General features: G+C 40.2%; 1 protein-coding gene across 9 annotated transcripts in view; it reads right to left on the reverse strand.

Moving 5' to 3' along the window:
• The window catches only part of HELZ (helicase with zinc finger), a 170152-nt gene that overhangs the window by 136586 nt on the left and 10932 nt on the right, over window positions 1-22634 (reverse strand). For 6 of the 9 annotated variants that reach the window (XR_003683191.2, XM_028499836.2, XM_024130025.3 and 3 more), the window contains 2 exons: window positions 8908-9135; window positions 6538-6574 (listed from right to left, as the gene is read on the reverse strand). Coding sequence is in view for 8 of the 9 variants with exons in the window: in XM_028499836.2 (XP_028355637.1) it covers window positions 6538-6574; window positions 8908-9117 (247 nt within the window). In the remaining variant the exon portion in view is untranslated. Of the gene's footprint in view, window positions 1-6537; window positions 6575-8907; window positions 9136-15631; window positions 15652-16168; window positions 16209-21549; window positions 21577-22013; window positions 22072-22634 lie in introns of those variants that run through there. The other 3 variants (XM_028499834.2, XM_024130022.3, XM_028499835.2) reach the window with 3 other exon arrangements.

Genomic DNA, 22634 nt, shown 5'->3' on the forward strand with positions numbered 1-22634 from the left:
CTCCCTCTCTTTCTCTCTCCCCCCTCTCTCTCATTCTCTCTCTCCCTCTCTCCCTCTCTCTCTCTCTCTTTTTCCCGAATCCCTGCTACCCTGCCCTTGCTCCCTCCAGTATTCGGTCCTTAACCTGCTCACAAAATCTCTGTATCTCTTGTACAGCCCTCTTGTGTGTGCCATAAACTTTGAAGCTGAGACCTTACTGTATATTTTTGAAAGTACTCTTTCCTTCAACTGCAGCTCAGCGTAAAGGCTCTTGGACTCCCGAGGAGCCTGTTGTACTGTGTATGCGTTAGAGAGAGAGACAGCATGCTGCCTGCAGAGCCTTCCGCCTCCTCGTTAGAAAGAACCCTAATTTCCAAGATGCATTTGCTGTATCATTACAGGAAAGTTAATCTCTGTTAACTGTTCAAAAACTGGAAGAAGGGGGCTTCCCTGGTGGTGCGGTGGTTAAGAATCCACCTGCTGATGCAGGGGACACGGGTTTGAGCCCTGGTCCGGGAAGATCCCACATGCCGCGGAGCAACTGAGCCCTTGCGCCACAACTACTGAGCCTGTGCTCTAGAACCCGTGAGCTCCAACTACTGGGCCCACGAGCCACAACTACTGAAGCCCGCGTGCCTGGAGCCTGTGCTCCCCAACGGGAGAAGCCTCCACAATGAGAGGCCCACGCACCACAACGAAGAGTAACCCCTGCTCGACGCAACTGGAGAAAGCCTGAGTGCAGCAACAAAGACCCGATGCAGCTATAAATAAATAAAATTAAAAAAAAAAAAGAAAACAAAAAAACTGGAAGTTGGTTCTATTTTTTAAAAATCAATTTAACTGTATTTCTTATCTTAAAACTCTTTCACTGCCTTTATTTCAACGTCAGAAGTCAATATCTTGCTATGTCCGTTGTAAGCACTCAGAGGAAATCCTGAGTGTGGAAAATCCTCTGCTAAGGCACTCCCTTACTTCATTGTTTCCATGGTTGATTTGCTTACTTTTTAAAAAAAATAATTTGCTTACTGAGAAGAACTGACATTTTGCTCCTCTTCTATTTTCTTTGCACTATGCGAGAGGGCTATGTTTTCAGGTGTTCACAGTAATCTTAATTTCAGTGTCGTCGTCCTGTCCGTCCGTGTCTGTCCGTCCTCCCCCCACCCCACTTTGGTATAGTTTTTATTGAGATTTTACAAGGCAAGGTACCACTCATTTTAAATCTTCTCTTTTTATGGTATACATATAATTTGAGCTAATATAAAATTAATGCTAGTATTTATTCCATGAGTGAAAAACAACATGAAATACATTTATAATGTCACTCATGACTATAACTGACACCCTACATAAATAAGAAAAGGTCTAGAACAGACAGTCATACAACCATGGTGAGGCTCTTGCAACTGAGCTCAAAGGACGTAGTTCAAAGACTACTGCTTACTTAAATATCTACTCATACAAAAGAGAGTCTGCATACTTAGAGGATGGTCTCCAACTTAACTTAGATATTAAAAAAACACTTTCCTGATTTATATTCTATCCCTATCAACTTACATATAAGAACTTTACTTAAGACAGTTAATAGGCATTATGGGGAAATGAAGAGTGGAAGTTAAGGTCCTATTCCAGAAAGCCTCAGGTTCCTGCTGAAGGACAAACTGTGGTACAGCCATGCTGTGGAATACTACTCAGCCATAAAAATGGATGAACTACTGATACACACAAAAACTTGGATGGGTCTCAAACACCTGGTGAGAGAAAAATGTCATCCTTAGAAAGATCACGTACAATATGGTTCCATTACGTGGTATTTTCAAAATGACAAAATTATGGAGGTGGAGAACAGATTAGTGGCTGCCACGGGTCACACAGGGAGGGCAGACGGTGAGTGTAACCACAAAGGGTAGCACAAGAGAGATGGTCACTGTGATGGAACACTTCTGTATCCTGACTGTGCTGGTGGTTACCTGAATCTACACAGAGTAAAATGAAAGAGAATTACACATATTCATTGAACCAATGTCAGCTTCCTGGTTTTGACATACTACAGTTATGTAAGATGTAACCAGTGGGGGGAAAGGTACATGGGATCACTCTGTACTACATTCGCAACTTCCTGTGAATCCAAAATTATTTCAAAATAAAAAGTTTTTTTTAAATTCCTGTTGGAGAAATAAAGCTTATATACATGAAATCTTTTAAATAGTTACTGCAAATGGATCTAAAGAACACGTAATTATGAAATATTATTGAACTGCATCCCTATTTAACATTCTGGTCAACAGGAAAAATTGGATGAACTAGAGGCTTAAAGATCCAAACTCTTGGCCCACTCCACTATTATCTACGTGATCCTGAGCCTCAGGTTTTTTCATTTCTAGAATATAAAATACCCATTTGCCTTTGTCCGCCCCCCCAGGTTTATTACACTAAATAGAATAATGTCTGTAAAACCCTAAAGAATAAATAGGTTGTACCTCAGGATAAAGAGAAGGAGCATATGGCCTTTCAGATCAGAAAGGCCTCACTTCAAAGTCACAGCTCCACTCTGGACTGTCTCCATGCTCTTAAGCAAGTTACTTAATCTCACAAAATCTGTTTCCTCGCCCATAAAACTGGAATGATATTACAGTGTGATTAAACAAAATACTTCAGAGGGTCTTACCCAGAGATAATTCTGAATAAGTACTGTTACCCCTATTAACTATTTTTCCAAAACATTTTTAATTACCATAAAATATAAAATCTATTTAATCAAAACTCTTCAGAGAAGGAAAGTATAGAAGGTTCAACCAATCATGTATCAATTTGCCTTTTGTTATACAGTCAGCATTTATTTAACAGGGCTTTTTGGTTACTGAATCACTTACTTCACAGGGCAAGTATCAATATAATAAATATCCACTGATGGCCCAAACTCCTTTGTTTATATTAATTTCTTAAATTAATGACACTCTCACCTAGGGTTTAAAAATCTTGCAGCCTTATGAAAAATATTCATTGATGTTATAATGACTGAGTTTGATCTACACATTACACGTAGCACAAAACTCTTAGTTGATAAGACTATCTTTTGATTTCACTTTCTCCATTTACCTCATTCCCTTTTATTAGTGTAAAACATAGGTGAGTTTCCTATATGATGAATATTTCTGAATATCTCTTTCTGAGGAAGAAAAAGAATCCTTATGTTATGAAAGCTTTCCTGTTACGCCAAATACAGCATATGTTCAGATAATGAAAACAGACCTGACCACAGTCGTCACGGGCTTGACAACCCTCACTATCCAGAACACAACACCGAACTCAGAACTAAACTCCATGAACTTAAAGTCTGTGTAGTTTATTTTCAGGATGCCCTTGAGTCCTCACTCAGAATCTATTTCTTACTTAAGTAGAATTCCAACTATTAAATCTTATGACTCTGATTAGTTCCTGACTTAAACAAATCAGCCTTAAAAAAAACCATTTTGGGAACAACCAGGTAAATCTGATTATGGACTGGTTTTGGATATTAGGGAATTATGGTCATTTTTATTAGGTCAATAATAGTATTGTGGTTATACAGTTATGACCTTATTTTTTAGAGATGCGTACTAAAGTACTTAGGAGTAAATATCATGAGGTCTATAATTATTTTTAAATAGTTCAGAAAAAAATTAATGAAGTAAAGATGGCAAAAGGTTACAACCTAAGTTTCGAGACTATGAATGTTTATTATACTCTTTCCCCTAGTTTCCTGTATGTTTTAAATTTTTCATAATAAAAAAACTTTTCAATGTTTTTAACTCCACGACAAAGATTGCCTGTCTGGTTTCCTACCCCTGCCTCGGAAAGTGAAATCAGGGTCAGGAGCAGCAAGTGGAGAAGGGGGAGGGTAGCTGCAACGAGGCCTGTGGAGAGTTGTAAGGGATGCCGACTGATAGCCTGACAGTGAGGGAACAGACACCAGGAAGATACTCTAGTACATAAAATTCAAACAAAGCTCTGGGGCCATTAAGGCAGGAGCTGTTCCGGCTATCTAGCGTTACAAACCAATATAATAATTAACAGAGACTGAGATTCTCGTGTTGCTTTTTATTACTAGCTGACTGCTTAACTGTGGTATTTTACCTTATATAAAAATAAGCTTGCTGTACCCTTGAAACTAATACTGTAAATCAACTGCATTTCAATTAAAAAAAACACAAGTTACCAAAAGGTGAAAAGAAAAAAACTTACATGTACATAATATAAAAGCAGAACTCTACAATTAGCGATACACACACGTAAACTTTGCCAATATTCCCAAATGTCTATTTCAAACGACGAAAGTTTATATACATTAAATAAGCACTTCCATGTTCTTACTTATCACATAAATGGTAACAAGGAATGCACAGAGTGTAATCAATGAACCCTTATTGCAAGCTAACCGATTTTCTGCTTTTCCACACAGTATTGCAATGAAAACAAAACCATTCCACACACAATTTCTTCCTTCTTTTGGAATATTTACTTGGGACAGTATCCCAGAACTAAGATTAGTGGGTCAAAGGAACGAACATGTTACCAAGCTGTATTCCGCTTCATACTCTACCACCACCACAAGCATACACTCATTTCACTGCAACCTTATCTCAGACATTGGTTAAACTTTTCTCCCCACATTACAGAGACATAATCAGTATCCCAAAACTGCACGTAATTAATGTATACGGTCTGATGAGTGTGGACATACGTATACATTCATGTTACGATGATCACAATCCAGGTAACAGACTTATCCTTCATCTGCAAGGTTTCCTGGTTAAACTTTTATTTTGGTAATTCAGCAGCTGTAAAATAGTATCTAACTTGAAAACGCTAAGTAAAACAATTAACAAAAAATGCAGCATTTTTCCTTATGTTCCTTCACCCACAGCATTTACCCTTCGACAACTCTTCACAAGTCAAGTCAGTTACTCTTCTGGGACTCTGTGTGTCTCCAAATGAAAAGCATCAACCTCACTAGTACTCAAGGAAGGGAACACTGAAGAAAGAGGGGCCATTTCTCACACACAAGATTGTCACAATGTCAAGACTGAGAGGTTCCAGTTAGTGAGATCAGAGGAAACAGGCATTCAAGTATATTTTAACCTAGACATCCAACTTTTAAAACTCCTTAACCCAGATATCTAACTTTTAAGACTACCATAAAGAAACAAAGGCAACAGTAAGAAAGAATATATGTTTATTACAGGATGAACTATAACAAACTAGAAAACTAGAACCACCTGAATGCCCGTCAATATGGGAATAGCTGAATAAATTATGGCACATCTATGCCATGGAATATTCAGCAGGAATTGGAGCTGATGTATTATTAACTTAAGATGTAAGATGTCCATGATCTATTGTTACAGAAGAAAGCAAGAAACTTTATGTGATGATCACATAATTCTTTTTTAATTTTTAAAGGAAAACCCTACCTATGTATGATAAGCATTTGTGCTTATCACTACAGAGAAAGGTGAAGAAGATGCAGCAAACTAATACCATGGTTCCTTCAGATGGGGGAGAAGGGGAAGTGGGTCCCTTCTTCATATTCCTCTATATCATCTGACTTATTATCTGGCTTGTTGGTAACTTTTAAATGTCCACAGATAGTAAAGATTTTTTTAACGGAAGATTGTACTAGATATCTCTCATGCCAATTAACTCCCAAAGTACACGATTCTATGAAGGTTTACAAAGAGGTCACTGAATCTTTAATGAACAGTTAAATTATGTCCAATATGCCCCAGAAGTAGATAAGATGGTTTTGTAAGGTTAACAACGAAAAGAGCTAATACTTTTAAAAGTTTTGACACAAAGGAGCAAATAGGAAAAAAACTTTTAACTTATGTTAGACACCTCACCCCCCCCCAACCCCAATGTGGATAATTGAAACATTGTATTATCCAAATCACAAGCTGTACAAAGCTCCCACCAAGAGCGTGTGAGAATGTACACTGAGCCCTCCTCCCACTGACGTCTAGATTCATTCTAGTGAACTGGCAGCAATCTCCTAGAAAAGGATTCCTATTCTATGAGTACCAAAGAGCAGGAATCTTATTAATCAATTTCCTGCCCAAAAGAAAACAGGAAAAAGCACTAAAGAGCATTCTAGTCAGTCTCTGCTTTCTAAGGGAAATCTTCTAACGAAGGGGGAAAGAACATTTTAGGAGGCAGAGGCCCAGCTTTTCAATTTATCCAAGCTTAACGTTTTAATCAATGTGTGTTATGTGCTACAGTTCTTAAAATATGGCTCTTTATTGACTGAAAATACTCACACAAACTTTAAAAGGGCATTATCAATGTTCCCAAGGGAGTGACAGCAATGCCAACACTTGTGATTAGGAACAATGTTCACGTGTGCACCCATCATAGCAGGAATGTCGCCATCCAAATTAGTCACTAGGCACCACCGTGAGGTGGGTTTTTTAAATATTATAATCACTTTTGAAATTAGTATATGAAAAAAACAAATCTTAAACACTGCTCAATTAAATAATTCAAAATCTTCTCAGCAGAAAAGAATCCTGCTTTTAAACATACCATGCCTACAATCTTCATCAGCTTGCCCATAGTTTTTCTGCAAAATAAAAGATACAAGATAAAGTTAAGTAGTTCAAGGGCTGCTTAAAACAGACTTTATCAAAAAGCTCAGCTTTGTTCCAAAGTTTAATCATTAATGTTGCAAATTTAATACTCACAGAGCAAAGCTAGCTCATGTGCCAAGGGTTACACGATACTCTATAAACAAACATCACAGTATACACTCCCCCAGGCCGTTTGTTCACACCCCTCCCTCTCGCCCTCTCTGACCTCAAGTCACCAGAAATCTCCTCCCCATCCTCATTCTCAGCTAATGACTTTACTCAGTAAACTGCAGCCCTGAGAAGAGACTTTCCACGGATGGCCACCACCACGGCTGCCCACTTCCCGGCACACTGTGCCTTCCACCTGTTACCAGGTGAGCCAGCCCTGTTCCTTCCTAAAGCCCATCCTACCGACTGTGCAGATCTGCTCCAGGGCCTACTCAAGAACAGCGCTCCAGCAAGCTTCTTCTATTTTTCCTACATCATTAATTTTTTGTTTTCTAACAGTTCAGTCCTATAAACAAACATGCTCTTATTTCTCTCATCTGAAAAGATCCTTCTCTTGACTTCACTTCTCCCACCAGCTACCATTCCATTTTTTTGTGCTTCAATGGGGCAAACTCCTCAAGAATTGTCTATATCATGTATTTCAATTCCCTTCCCTCTGACATTCTCTTAAACTCTCTTTTATCAGGCTTTCACCCACCACTCCATGGAAGCTGCTCTCATGGAGGTCACCAGTGACTGCCAGTGAATCCAGTTAGATACACTTACATGTACCCATTTAGACACACTGTCATTTCTCAGTGAATTCTCATGACTCTATTCACAGCAATGGACACTGAACATTTCCTCACTTGGACAGGCTTTCTTTGACTGGTTCCTAGGACATCTTACTCTCTTCGTTTTCCTTAACCTCACGGGCTGCTTTTCAGGATGCTCTGCTTCTCCTCCCAACCTCTTAAACCATGCCACAAGACTAAGTCCTCAGCCCTCCCCTTCTCTCTACCTATACTCATTCCCCTGCTGATCTGACCAAGGTGTAAGACTTTACATACCATCTATAGGCCACAGGCTCTCAAATTAACATCTTTAGCCCAGACCTCTCTCCCAAACTCCAGACCTGCATATCCAACTGCTTATTCAACATCTCCAGCTGGATATCTAAATGTCATCTCAAATCAGTATGTCCAAAGTGAACTCTTTCCCATCTCCCCACCTACAGCCCTCTCATCTCAGGGTAAGGAAACTCCACGCTTCCAATTGCTCAGACAAAAAAGGGCGAAGTAAGTAAACTATGACTGCTCTATATCTCTCACTCCCTGCCTTCAGTACATTAGGACATCTGCTTCGTTCTATCTTCAGATTGTAACCAGAACAAACCACTTCTCACCATCTCCACTGCTAGCATTTTGATCTGAGCCACTTCACCGCTGGCCTAGATTATTCTAATAGCTTCCAAACTAGTCTCCCTGCATCTGCTCTTATTCTTTTACAGTCTATTCTCAACACAAAGGTCAAATAACTCCTATTAAAGCAGATCATGCCACGCCTCTGCTCAAAATCCCACAACGGCGTCCCATCTCAAGGAGAGCAGACACCAGCCCTTACAGTGGCCTGAAGGGTCCCACAGGATCTCGCCCTGTTGCACTCTCCCCCTCGGGCACCGTACTTCAGCACAAGGGCCTCCCAACCGTTCCTCAGACGTGGCAGGCATGCTTCCTTCCACCTCAGGAATTCCACACTGACCGTTCCCTCTACCTGTAACGATCTTCTTCCAGATCTCAACATGGCTCACTTCCTTACATCCTTCATATTGCCTTATCATGAGGCCTATCTTAACCCAATTTAAAATTGCAACCCTATCCCTAACCCTGGTAACCCTCTATTCTACTTTTTTTCCATGCAGACTGTTACCTTCTAACAATCTAAAGTGTTTACTTATTTATAATGCCTATGGTTTATTGTCCGCCCCACCTACTAGAAAAAGTACTATGAAGGAGGGATCTTTCTCTTTCTTTGTCACCAATGTATAGCGAATACCTAGAACAGTGTAAACATTTGTTGAACTGAGTGAATAATATTTGTTGAAATATTTGTTGAATGGAGTGAATAATCCAAAATGCTATACAACAGTAATACTTTCAAGGCTTAAAAACACAGTTACTTGCCATCAGAGATACTCAGCAATCACTAGCCACCTCACCCAGGCCCTCAGCCCAGATGTGGCGATCTGTAGAAGCAGTGAGGTCAGCAGTAGTCCCCACTCACAGAAAACAGCCATTTTACATGGTTCAGCACTGGCTCATTGACAGTGTTTACTCACCAGCTGCAAAAAGGAGGCAATTCTGTAAAGAAGACTCTCGATTTTGATGCTTTCTATCTCCAGTGGACACGGCCCCGTGAAGTCAGCCATGGAGTACTGGCCAAGAGAAAGGAGGGCCTCTGTGCAGTGCTTGAGGGTCATTTCATAGTCCTGTCTCTTAAGTGATTCACACGCTTGTTCACATGACTTCTCAGCTCTTCTGTCTTCCATGACTCAGGGACAAAAATCCTAAAGACAGGGAGAAAGAACAAGTAAGAAAAGGTTTTAAAAACTTATTAATTATCAATTCTAGCCCCATTGCTAACTCAACTGGCTCAACTATCTATCTGAATAGTTACTCTCAACCAGCCTTTTGATCAAGGTCAGAGCTGAGCAGCAACTATTGATGCTACAAATTCTATACTTCTCTTATATTTTATGAAGTCTTTACTAAAATCCAAGCAAAATATCAACCGTAAGTCAGGATCATGCCAACAATACATCAAATTTATAAATGAAACATGATGCTGAATATTACAAAGTGTAATAAGCCATGAAGGCGTCTCATTTTTTTTTAAACCAGAAGGTGCAAAAATGTTTCCTATCCCACCCTCCTATTTTCAGTCTTATAATTCTGTAACTGAGACTGCAGAGAATCAAAGTCCATACCGTGTAGGATTTTTCCCACCAGTACAAAAAACTGGCTCAAGGGCAAGTTCGAACTGGCTATTAATTCAGTTCAGCAAACATTTCCTGAGGCCAGGCCCTGTGTTAGCAGCACTAAACTCAAAGAGGAAGCATGTCGTCACTGCTTTCAAGAAACTCAGATTCTAGCAAGACAGGCAAAGCACAAGTGAAAAATAACAAGAAATACCTTCCATCTGCCGAAAAGCATGAGCTGGCCTCAAAAGAACACAAGTTCACTGTGCAGAGATGATAGGGAGAGCATAGGGGAGTTTTTCAGAGAGAATGCACAAGAAATCACCAAGACAAGAGAAAGCACATGATAAACTCCAGGTGTGTCAGAGAAGGAGGGAAAGGAGCTAAGAGTGCCCTCCAAAGCCACAAGAAGTGAGGGCTTCATTCCATAGCAATGGAGCATGATGGGAGGTGTTTAAATAAAGAAGGAACCTATCGGTCAGTCCAGTGGTTGGGGCTCCGCGCTTCCAGGGCGGAAAGGGGTGGGGGGAGGGTTTGATCCCTGGTCGGGGAACTAAGATCCCGCAGGCGGCATGGTGCGGTCAAAAGAAGGAACTTATCATATAGAAGTCCTGTGAACAACTGGTGAGAAGCAGGCATTGCCATTAATAACAGACCACTAAGCAGTCCAAGTGATAGAGATTGAGAATTCAAGCGCAGCCTCTCCTGGGCTATATCACTCAAAATGCAGGGAGCAGAAAACCTGGGCAAAGAAGCCCTAAAACCCTTTGACCTGACAGTTATAACACCGCTTCGGAGGATCACTCTTGCTGGCCTCTTATCGCCATCTCTGGCGGTACGGAGACTGCTCTTACGCCTGCTTCCACACTCGCTCAGCCTCCCCACTTCTACCTTACCAGATGGCCCCAAGGTACAGGTCTCCTCCATCTTTCCAAAGCTCGATTTATGCCACTTCGCTTTCAAGAAGGACCCACGTTAGTGCCTGTTTTCCTAACCAAAAGAAATCCAATGAGGATGTCTACTTTTACAAAAAAGGGGGGAAAGTGAAAACGGCGTTCGGCATGTGTTTTGCAGCAGCCCTTAGAGGCGATTCGCACTGTGAGCTGCAAAAGCGGGTACAAGGGGCACCGCCCAGCTCCTTCCAGGGAACCACACTCAGCACCTCAGCGTTAAGCCGCCAGAGCTTTGAACTGTCACTGAGCTTCTGTGCTTTAGCTCAATTTATTGTGTGCATCCCTTAGCAAGATGTGTCCTATGGTCACTGCTTCTTCGCTTTACACCATTTCGGCTTATTTAAGGTTTCATGGGAACGCTCTGCTTTCAGACATTGGGGGAAACCCATACTTATTGTCCTCCCGCCTCTCTCCAGCCTACACATCCACTCTCAGCCTGGCCTTTCCAGCTTTGAAAAGACAACCTGGCTCCGCCCTCTGCCGCCTATATACTGCAGTGAAAGATGAGGGGAGACGCTGACAGGCAGACAAAAGACAGCAGCAGTGAGTGAGGCCTGATGACAGACATCGCAAGAGGTCCAGGCCCCTTCAACTTTTGAGATGTTTGGTATAACAAAAAATGTAGAAACACCTAAGGGATGGGATGAGAAAGAGCTCAAAATGGACTTCAGTATTAGTTAGCATTTGTTAACTATGGGTGGTACATACATGGAGTACAATGTAACATTCTCCACTTTTCTCAGTCCGAAATTTTTAATTAAAAGTATACCAAAACACGGTTTTTTAAATTACAGGATATTTAAAATGTTTATACATTTGACAAGTTAACACAACACAAAAAATGAAATCTAATTGTTATTCACAAGGTAATCCAACAAATATTTAGAGTATTGTATCCTCAGGCATTACATGGCCTCCCTTTAAACTTCCTCAGTTCTCCCTCAGTGGGCTATGATTCCCAGTTTACTTTAAGGGAACTTAAATATTTAAGTTATAGTTGGGGTTTATGTCCCTTATACAAACATGCATTAATTTGGGGAAATCAATTACCAAACAAACATCAAAAGTAATCATTTCTACACTACTAACGTGACTTTGCCCGTTAGAGATCAGAACGGCATTACAAGATCATCAGTAACTTATTCTATAGGCCAGAGTTGATGCTATTGACATTTTGGGCTGAACAATTCTTTGTTGCAGAAGGCTGTCCTGTGCTTCATAAGATGTTTCAGCAGCATCCCGGCCTCTGACCACTAGGTGCCAGGAGCACGTCTCCTGACTTATGACAACTAAAGATGTCTGTCTCCAGACATCAGCAAATGTCCCCTGGGGGGCAAAATCATTCCTGGCTGAGACCTACTGATATAAACAAGCATATAGTGTTCGCCTGCCGGATAACAGCAACAGAAGACGGATAAACCCATGGATTCCAAAGGACCTAGAATTAGCAAATCTTCTCTATAAAACTCCTAGCCCACATCTAGAAAATATTACAAAAAGAAGTAAAATGAAAAGAAAAACTAACAACACATGAGCTAAAATCTTTACTAGGGAGAGAACACAGCACAGGGATCCAAAGCACAGACTTGGAGCCAGAGGACTTACATTCAGAACTCACCAGCTGTCACTCACCAACTGTGTCACTCACCAGCTGTGTGACCTGGAGCAAATGACTTAGCCTCAAGTATCTCAACTTGCTCACCTCTAAAATGGCAAGAAGACAACTAATAGCTACCTCCTATGGTTATTTATTTTCACTTAAGAATTAAGTGAAATAATACATGTAAAGTGCTTAACAGAATGCCTGGCATACAGTGAGTGCTCAGTAAGTGTTAGCTATTGTTATTTCACTAAAATTCCATATTTTCAATTTATATAAAGTGGAAATCACTTTACAGATTTCAACAGACAACACTGTATTTGTAGAAAATAAAATATCATGCTATGTAACTACTTTACTTGACAGAGGAATTATTTTCACCCATTTTCTTCATCTCGATAAAATAATAATGGTTATGATTATGCAATCATAATAATGATTATGCTCTCCAATAGCCATTGGAGAAACAAGTGTACTTGTACGTCGCTGACAAAGACAAGCTAACCCCTAAAACTGGCTCTGAGGGGGAGATCACAAAGACTACCGTCAACATTAATCACCAAACGTATTAGCCACGGAAATTTCAATAAAAGTAACACAGAAGTAGAGATTAGGGACACAATTACTAACTCCGGGAGCTATGGGGGGAAGTGACTTAATTTCAAGAGTTAATGTCTCTGGGGCTTCCCTGGTGGCGCAGTGGTTGAGAGTCCGCCTGCCGATGCAGGGGACGCGGGTTCGTGCCCCGGTCCGGGAAGATCCCACATGTCGCGGAGCGGCTGGGCCCGTGAGCCATGGTTACTGAGCCTGTGCGTCCGGGAGCCTGTGCTCCGCAACGGGAGAGGCCACAACAGTGAGAGGCCCGCGTACCACAAAACAAAACAAAAAAAAAAAAGAGTTAATGTCTCTGATATGTAGGCTCAGGTGCCCACCTCAGCACTGGATATGAAGATGCCTACCACAATGACGTTTGTTAATTAATCAGGCCCCAACAGTTCACTTCTAACTGCGGTCTCCCTGAACCTCACTGCGGGTACTTCTGTAGGGTAGCTCTCCATACAAGGCAGGTCTCTGGTAACTGTCTTCCCTGGTTCTTCAGAAAACAGCATGACCTGGCTACACATACTCCTGAAGTTCAAGAGCCTTCTTGAAAAACATAAAATAAAAACTGCTAGCCGAAGTCAAAGTGAGACAATGTCTCAAGCCACGCTAAAATGGACTACAAAAAAACACAGAGATCTGGGCTTCCCTGGTGGCGCAGTGGTTGAGAGTCCGCCTGCCGATGCAGGGGACACGGGTTGGTGCCCCAGTCCGGGAAGATCCCACATGCCGCGGGGCGGCTGGGCCCGTGAGCCATGGCCGCTGGGCCTGCGCGTCCGGAGCCTATTCTCCGCAACGGGAGAGGCCACAACAGTGAGAGGCCCGCGTACGGAAAAAAAAAAAAAAAAAACCACAGAGATCTAGAAACTACCTGTACACGAGGCCAGCTCCCAGACACACCTCACCACGTAGCCAACACTCTTGGCCAGGATACACGCATGTCTACAGCACGCGACCCTGCCACGTGGCGGACACACACTGACCAAGCTGGGTCTTGTACAGCCTCTGCCACGGGGAGAGAAAGGCCCGGAGAAGGGCGCTGAGTCGCTTGAACCCACCAGTATGGGAAGAAGCAACACGTCCACCCATTGCGAGGGCCACCCCTATTTGCCTCGACTCTTTCTCTTCCTGTTAAAAATTATCCAACTTTCACCAAAAGAATAAACAACACTAACTTTCTGCAAACTCCTGCCCCTGTGGGGAACGGCACTCCTGGAGGACGTAACTTCACAAAAAAGCTGGAATCAGTAACCAAGATTCTAATTCAAATCCATTAACCCCTGTGATCTGTTGGCGATCAACAAAAAGAGCCTAATAGCACATTAGTCGTTTGATCAGCCAGCGTCCATCCCTTTTTCTGGCAATAAAAGCCCACAAATTCCCTCAGAGTAGGCACCTCTCCCCGACTCTCGGTCAGCGTGGCTCCACTAGGGTCGACTCCACCAAAGAGCCACGGGTGCCATGTGACCAGAACTGGCTAATCCCAGTCTCACAGCCTCAAACAGGGATTGGCTCCAGGTCAGACATGTGACCCCATAAGAGCCAATGAGACATCACGAGACTTTTGCTGAGGCTTCTGGGAAAGAGACAGGCACTCTTTCCGGCTGAATCTAAACGCTGACAGGCTACAGGGGGTGAATATGCTACAGCCATTTTTCTAACATACAGTTCCTACAACTGAAGTCCATACAGGAAAAGGCAGAGTTGACTCGTGGGGAGAAACTGAGTCCTGATGACTTTACTTGAGCCCTGAAACCAGCTAGCTGTGCCTGACTTTGCAGTTAGGTGAGCCTAACTCAAATTTCTTTCCAGCTTAAGCCAATTTAGGTTGATATTTCAGGCAGCTGAAGCGAATTGATATATATGTGTATATCTGATTAGTACCTCACAGGATGTGAAAAATGGAATGAACTGATAGTTGTCTTGTAAAACAGTGTATATACACATGATTATTAAAAACACTGGTCACAGGTCTTGATTAATAATAAGTGTAAAGAGAAAAAAGTGAGCATGGGAGAGAAATGACTTAGTGTGATATGTGGTTATTCTGACTCTTGAAAATATTCCAAAACATTTGTTTAAACAATTTTATCATAAGGCTATTTCAGCAATAATAATAAAAATAATAACAAGAGCCATTTGCTGAATGCCTACTGTGGGCCAGAGGCTGCTGAAATGACTATATTATGTAATCTACTTGATTCCTCATAATGACCTTACAAGGTGGATGTTATTATTATCATTCCCACTAACAGATAAGGAAACGGAAGCACAGAGAAGTTAAGTTACTCACCCACAGTTACACTGTAAACAAAAGGCAGGATTCAAATGCAGACATTCTGATGCAGCTTGTGCTTTTAGCCATGACACTGAATCTGAACCTACACGCAAAGTTCTAATGCTGTTCCAGTGAAGCAGAAACTCAAACTCAGGCACTCCCCAAAGCATCAAATGTGAATGTAATATACCATTATTTTAACCCTGGAAGAGTCTGAAGGACTAATTCCTACATAGTTCTGCATTATGAAAGTGTACATATTTAACCACATTTAGTGATTATCATTTTTTTTAAAAGTGTGAAAACCCTCACAAACCTAAACCAATTAGATCCTTTGGTTAAACAAAAGTCCTAGATGTTCCCAAGACTAAGGAGTATATTAATTAGCACTACCTTTCCAGAAAATAACATTTGCACCCTCCACAAAGTCAACTTTATGAGAACATTCCCATCACTAAGTTACTTTTCACCACTTTTATAGAACAGAAACTTATTTTAAAATCTACCCATCTTAGTATAATATAAAAAAGAAAAAAATTTATGAATGGGACTTTCTCAAAATTAAACCTTTTTGCTCTTTGAAAGACACTATTATGTTAGAAGGATGGGAAGCCAAGCTAAAGACTGAGAGAAAACCAACTGCAAATCACATACCTGAAAAAGGATTTGTACCCAAATATATAAAGAATTCTCAAAACTCAACAGTAAGAAAACAACCCAATTAGGGGCTTCCCTGGTGGAGCAGTGGTTCAGAGTCTGCCTGCCGATGCAGGGGACGCGGGTTCGTCGTACCCCGGTCCGGGAGGATCCCACATGCCGCAGAGCGGCTGGGCCCGTGAGCCACGGCCGCTGGGCCTGCGCGTCCGGAGCCTGTGCTCCACAACGGGAGAGGCCACAGCAGTGAGAGGCCCGCGTACCGCAAAGGAAAAAAAAAAAAGAAAACAACCCAATTAAAAGCTTGGCAAATAAGCACATGAAAATATGTCCAATGGCATTAGTCATCAGAGAAATGCAAATTAAAACCATGATATTACTATATACCTATTAGAATGGCTAAATTAAAATCACTGATAATATCAGTGATGTGGAATAGGTGGAATTCTCATACACTGATAGTGGGAGAATATAAAATAGTACATACACTCTGGAAAAAGGGTTGACAGTTTCTTATAAAGTTAAAAATATACTCACTATATCACCCAGCAATCCCCTCTCCCCAGAGACAGCTACCCTAGAGATAGAGAAATGAAAACTATGTTTGCACAAAAGTCTGTACACAAATGTTTACAGCAGCTCTATTCGTAATTCTTAAAAACTGGAAACAACCCAAATGTCCTTTAATGAGTGACAATGGAAAACTACTCACTAATAAAAAGGAATAAACTTTCAATACATGCAATAACTTAGATGAATCTCAAAGACAGAGTAAAAGAACCAGTCTCAAAAGCTTACATGTATGATTCCATTTATATGACATTCTCAAAAAGACAAAACTATAGGGATGGAGAAAAGGTCAGTGGTTGCAGAGCTTATAGGATGGGGACAGTTAACTATAAAAGGATAGCATTAGGGAATTCTGGGGGGTGTAATATTATTCTGTATTCTGATTGTAGTGATGGTTGCACAAACTACACATGTTAAATTAACAGAATAAAAGAAAAAAGTTAATTTTACTGTATGATAATTTTAAGAATAAAATTAAAAAATTTTTTAAATATGAATCTCAATGTCACAATGGACACGGTTTTTAAAAAACTGGAAAGAGATAAAGAAGGATAAGTTTGTTAATAAAAGGAAAACCTATACATTTCCCTTTCTGCAAATGTAGGTTTTCGAGGCAAGAGTAGAGCCTCAGAAAGAATGTCTGCAAACAGAACAATCACTAGTTCACTAGGTACAAAATGTAGGATTACTTTTGAAGAATCCCATCACAGCTAGATAATTGGTCCAGGACCAAAAGTAAATACTGGAAGAAAAATGAAATCAACAGTGCACCACAGAGGTGGTAGGCAGACTGGCCTGGACTAAGACGTGTTCAGTAAGAGACGATAAGAAGGGTGGCGATCTGTAAGCATCATTCTCGTCCCACTGTGGACTTCCTTCTGCGACAGTATAAGGATAACCACCAGATCATCTTGAAATCAAGTCATGAAATGTACTTTCATATTTTTAAAAATCAATTATTGTCCTTAAATTAACTTTTCTTATTAATTTAGTCATGGTCCTCTTTTACTTCTAAAAAATTAAATCTTATTTGATTAGAGACAGACTTCAAAAAATAAAAATAAACTGTGATGAAATAGCAGGAACAAACAGCAGTAACTAAAATTTCTTCAATCTAAATTGAAGATGATTTCTGTATCTCTGTCTTTACATTTGTCTCCATTAGGGAAAAAAAAAAATTATCTACCTCATAATTAACTTGGCTGGAATGAATCAGACTGCATTTGTAAAGGTTTCAGAAGACCAATGAGCTGTGCTAAACATTACCACTATCCACCCGAGCAGAAATTACTATACATAAGTTTCTTTACATAACTAACAAAACAAAAATTTAAACAAAAGAAGAACTACTAGAAAAAAAATTAGAGATTCCTTTTTTTGAGTCAGTAATTTGCCTTTAGTCAGCAATTTGCCTCATATATTATTATTTTCCCTGTGGAAACCCAATTATTATCCTGAAAACAAGACCATTTTAGAAAGTAAATGCATTGTGACAAAAGAAAGAAAAGGCAGATTGATACATTATTAAAATAACTCACATGGCATACCCTGAGGAGTAAGGAAGCCATGGCAGAGCAGGCCCCCTTCTCCTCAATGGACTGCACGCCTGTGGGAAGACACTGCAGCTGGCAGAAGCGAGTCACACCTCCTCAGGGAGGAAGCAAGTTACAGACCACTGTAGAGAGGGCACCCATAAACTGACGGCCACGCTCATTACCCAATGTCCAGGCCACCCACAGGCTGACTGCAACCCAACTTCCCACCATTCCCACACAGGCCCCAGGGACCTCAGGCCTCTGAGGCTCTGCCAATGCCCTTCCCTCTACCCAAATATCCTTTCCCTCCTCTCTCCGGACCTGAATCCTACCCAGCTCTAAATGAACACTTCAAGGCCTATTTCCCTAAGAATGCCTCTCTCAAAACCAAAATTACTTCCTATAGAATGATCTGCCTCTTACTCATCCATTATCTTGGATTAAATACATCATGTAAGATGCCTTATCTGACCAACACAACTATTTTATAAATAGGAGTCATGTTTTATATCATCTACATCCCCATGACAACCATTCAGCTCACTAAAACCATTCAATAAATACTCTAACTGAATTTCCAAAAGAGTTGACCTAAAATAACCTAAATGCCAAGCATTCCAAGAACTGTCCTGAACCAAATTCCCTTCTCATTCGAATGCCAATGTCATAGACAGGGATGTTGTATTGTCTTTAAATGTACTTGCCTTTATCCAAAACTAGAATCTGTGATGAATCTATGGGACACACATGTAAAATATTCTGCAAAGTAAAAAAGCTTTATTTATTGTACTGTGCTTAATATTCAGCCAGACTTGCATTTTTCTCTAAAACTTATAAAATTACTGAGTATGCAAGAAGCATTAGAAGAGAGACTAAGTCTATTGAGAAGAAAACTCAAAGAGAAGGTCATCAATCATTTTCTACTTTGAATAATCTCTTTCATAAAGAGGTAAATTCTCCTAAATTCCAGAATGAATGGAATTCAATACAGCAAAGTAAAATGCTTTAAATACATAAAATAAATATCTTGATGGACCTTCCACCATCTGTTTTAGTAACTTAAATTATAAAAAAAAAAAAACCCTAAATTTAAGAAAAGTTATATCAAGAGCTAAAATTGAGACTTTTTTTTTCCATCTATTACTTTGATTTTCCTGACCCATATTTGAGAATTGTCAGCATTCTGGATCAATAATTCCAAATTACTTCTTGAAGAGAGTGAGATTCCTCCCAAGTCATTTAACATGCTTACTAATCAATAAAGATATGAAAAAACAAAAAACCCATATTTCTGAAGCACGCAAATTATATTAAAAGACTGAGAAAAGGTTGCTGCTTGCCAAGAAAATTTTATTATTATAAAACATTTTCTGTCATTTGTATTTCTTCATTTTCCCTTCCAGATTATCTGTGTAGCCTTGTAAACACATCATAATCCAAAGCAGTTGAGCTTTATAAATAAAATGTAAATCAACGCAAGAGAGCCAACTGCATAATTAAAACAAAAGCGTACCACGACCACGACCACCATCATCCCAAGCAGATTACAAAATAGCAAGCAGATTATAAAATAACAGTCTATAAGCCTGCTTTTGTAAGTATATATCTATATGCATTGAATATCTTATATAAAAAGCCAAGACATGGAGATGAAACAAAATATTAAAAGTAAGTATCTCCTTCCCCAAAACCCTAACTCCATTCTAATCATAAGGAGAACATCACACAAACCCAAATTGAGGGACAGTCTATGAAATGCCTGAACCAGGACTCTTCAAAATTGTCATTAAAAAAAGGAAAGTCTGTGGTTAAGAATCCGCCTGCCAATGCAAGGGACACGGGTTCCAGCCCTGGTCTGGGAAGATCCCACATGCCGCAGAGCAACTAAGCCCGTACGCCACAACTACTGAGCCTGCACTCTAGAGCCCGCAAGCCACAACTACTGAGGCCACACGCCACAACTACTGAAGCCCGCGCACTCTAGGGCCCGTGTGCCGCAACTACTGAGCCCAGGTGCTGCAATTACTGAAGCCCGCGCACCTAGAGCCCGTGCTCCGCAACAAGAGAAGCCACCACAATGAGAAGTCCGCGCACCACAATGAAGAGTAGCCCCCACTTGCCACAACTAGAGAAAGCCCACGCGCAGCAACAAAGACCCAACACAGCCAAAAATAAACAATAATAATAATAAAAAAAGGCATCATCACATGAAAACAAATGAGGAAATAATTTTTTAAAAAAAGAATAACTGGTGGGGCAGTGGTTAAGAAACCACCTGCCAGTGCAGGGGACACAGGTTCGAGCCCGGGTCCAGGAAGATCCCACAAGCTGCAAAGCAACAAAGCCTGTGCGCCACAACTACTGAGCCTGCGCTCTAGAGCCCACAAGCCACAACTACTGAGCCCACATGCCTAGAGCCCGTGTTCCGCAACAAGAGAAGCCACCGCAATGAGAAGCCCGTGCGCCGCAACGAAGAGTAGCCCCCGCTCGCCACAACTAGAGAAAGCCTGCGCGCAGCAACAAAGACCCAATGCAGCCAAAAATAAATAAAATAAATAAATTTATTTTTAAAAAATAATAAAATAAAAATTTTTTTAATAAATAAAATGGAAATTTAAAAAAAAAAAAAAAAAAAGGAAAGTCTGAAAAACTGTCAGAGCCCAGAGGACATGACAACCACATTCAATCTGGATCCTGGATAGATCCCTGAACAGAAAAAAGAACTTTGTGGGAAAATGAGAAATCCACATAAAATCTGGAAATTAGTTAATACTAATGTTCCAATGATGGTTTCTCAGATTTGACAAATGTACCTTAAAAATGTAAGATGTTAACAATGGTGGGTTAACAGTATATGAAGCTAGTGGGAAGCAGCTGCATAGCACAGGGAGATCAGCTAGGTGGTTTGTGACCACCTAGAGGGGTGGGATAGGGAAGGTGGGAGGGAGGGAGACGCAAGAGGGAGGGGATATGGGAACATATGTATATGTATAACTGATTCACTTTGTTGTAAAGCAGAAACTAACACTCCAGTGTAAAGCAATTATACTCCAATGAAGATGTTAAAAAAAAAAAAAAAGAGTATATGAGAACTCTGACCTACATTTACAACTTTCGGTAAGTCTAAAATTATTCCAAAATTAAAAGTAGGTAGCTCTGAGTGGTGGATTACAATTTTTTTAATTCATTTGCATTTTCTAATTTTTTCAACAAGCAACATGCTTAATTATCATGAAAAACTAAAAGGGAAGGAATAACTATTCTAGATTAAAAGAAACTAAAGAGGGACTTCCCTAGTGGCACAGTGGTTAAGAATCTGCCTGCCAATGCAGGGAACACGGGTTCGAGCCCTGGACCGGGAAGATCCCACATGCCGCAGGGCGACTAAGCCCGTGCGCCACAACTGCTGAAGCCTGCATGCCTAGAGCCCGTGCTCCGCAACAAGAGAAGCCACCACAGTGAGAAGCGCGTGCACCGCAATGAAGAGTAGCCCCTGCTCGCCGCAACTAGAGAAAGCCCGCGCACAGCAACGAAGACCCAACGCAGCCAAAAATAAATAAATTTAATAAATTAAAAAAAAAAAAAAAGAAACTAAAGAGACAAAAACAAACTAAAGAAATAAAATACATTTTGGGGAGAAATAGGAAAAATTATACATGGACTTGATATCTGATAGTATAACTGTCAGTATTACTGAATTATCTTCTCAGGTATGTGATAATGGTATTATGTTTATGAAGAAATAGGTCCTCATTCTTAGGAGACACATGATGAAGTATGAATGAAATGCCATCTAAGATGTCTGCCACTTACTTTCAGCTGGCTCAGGAAAAAAAAATTCTATTTGACAGAGAAAGAGAGACAAGGCAAATTATGACATAACGCTAACAATTGGGTATTGATTATACTATTCTTACAACTTTGCTATAGGCGTAAAGATTTTTATAATATAAATTAAACCAACAGTTTTCTTTAACTTAAAAAAGATTCAAAACCCGAACTAATCCAGAAGTTATAATCTTCTCGTAATATAATATTTTATTTTATGCTGCTTAATTCATCTCCTCCAAATTAAAAACAAAAGATTGAAAAGGGGTGACTTATTTTACATAGTAAGGAATTAGAGCTAACATCCAGGAGTAATATTTAGGTTTCCTTCAAACTGATACTGAATACAGTCTTTTTAATCATCTGAGCAGTTTATACTGATCTTGGGCTCATTAATTGCTAACTTACCTAGTTTTTTTAAATAAATATGTTTATTTGAATACAATTACCTTATCCCTTAAAGAAGCCGGAAAGAAGATTAAATAACCCAGAAGACACAGTTGCAAACTGTAAAGAAGTATAAGAAATAGAGTCACTGGCAGAAGAGAAGAGCAGATCTCTTGCAAAGCTGCATTCCATATACCCTGCCTGGGTCAGACATAGTTCATCTTGAGCCGAAGATCCAGTATAGACCCATCTGCCCAAAACGCCTTTCTCCAACTGAGAAAGAAGTGAAAATGCTAAGACATACGAGAACATTCACTGCTGTCTACAGCTAATTGAATTAGAAATCTTTAATACCATTTCTAGTCCTGAAATTCTGTTAGTCTACGTAAAACACCTTTAAAAACAAGTATATATTATCATTTCACACCCATTAGGATGGCTACTATCAAAAAAAAAAGAAAATAACTGTTGGCGAGGGTGTGGAGAAATTGGAACCCTTTTACATTTCCGGTGGACATAAAATGGTGCTACTGCTATGGAATACAATATGGGGATTCCTCAAAAAATTAAATACAGAATTACCATATGATCTAACAATTCCACTTCAGGGTGTTTCCCGAAAGAACTGAAAGTAGGGACCTGAACAGATATGTATACACCCAAGTTCACAGCAACATTATTCA

The sequence above is a fragment of the Physeter macrocephalus genome, chromosome 14 (genome assembly GCF_002837175.3).
Source record: "Physeter macrocephalus isolate SW-GA chromosome 14, ASM283717v5, whole genome shotgun sequence".
Taxonomy (NCBI): domain Eukaryota; kingdom Metazoa; phylum Chordata; class Mammalia; order Artiodactyla; family Physeteridae; genus Physeter; species Physeter macrocephalus.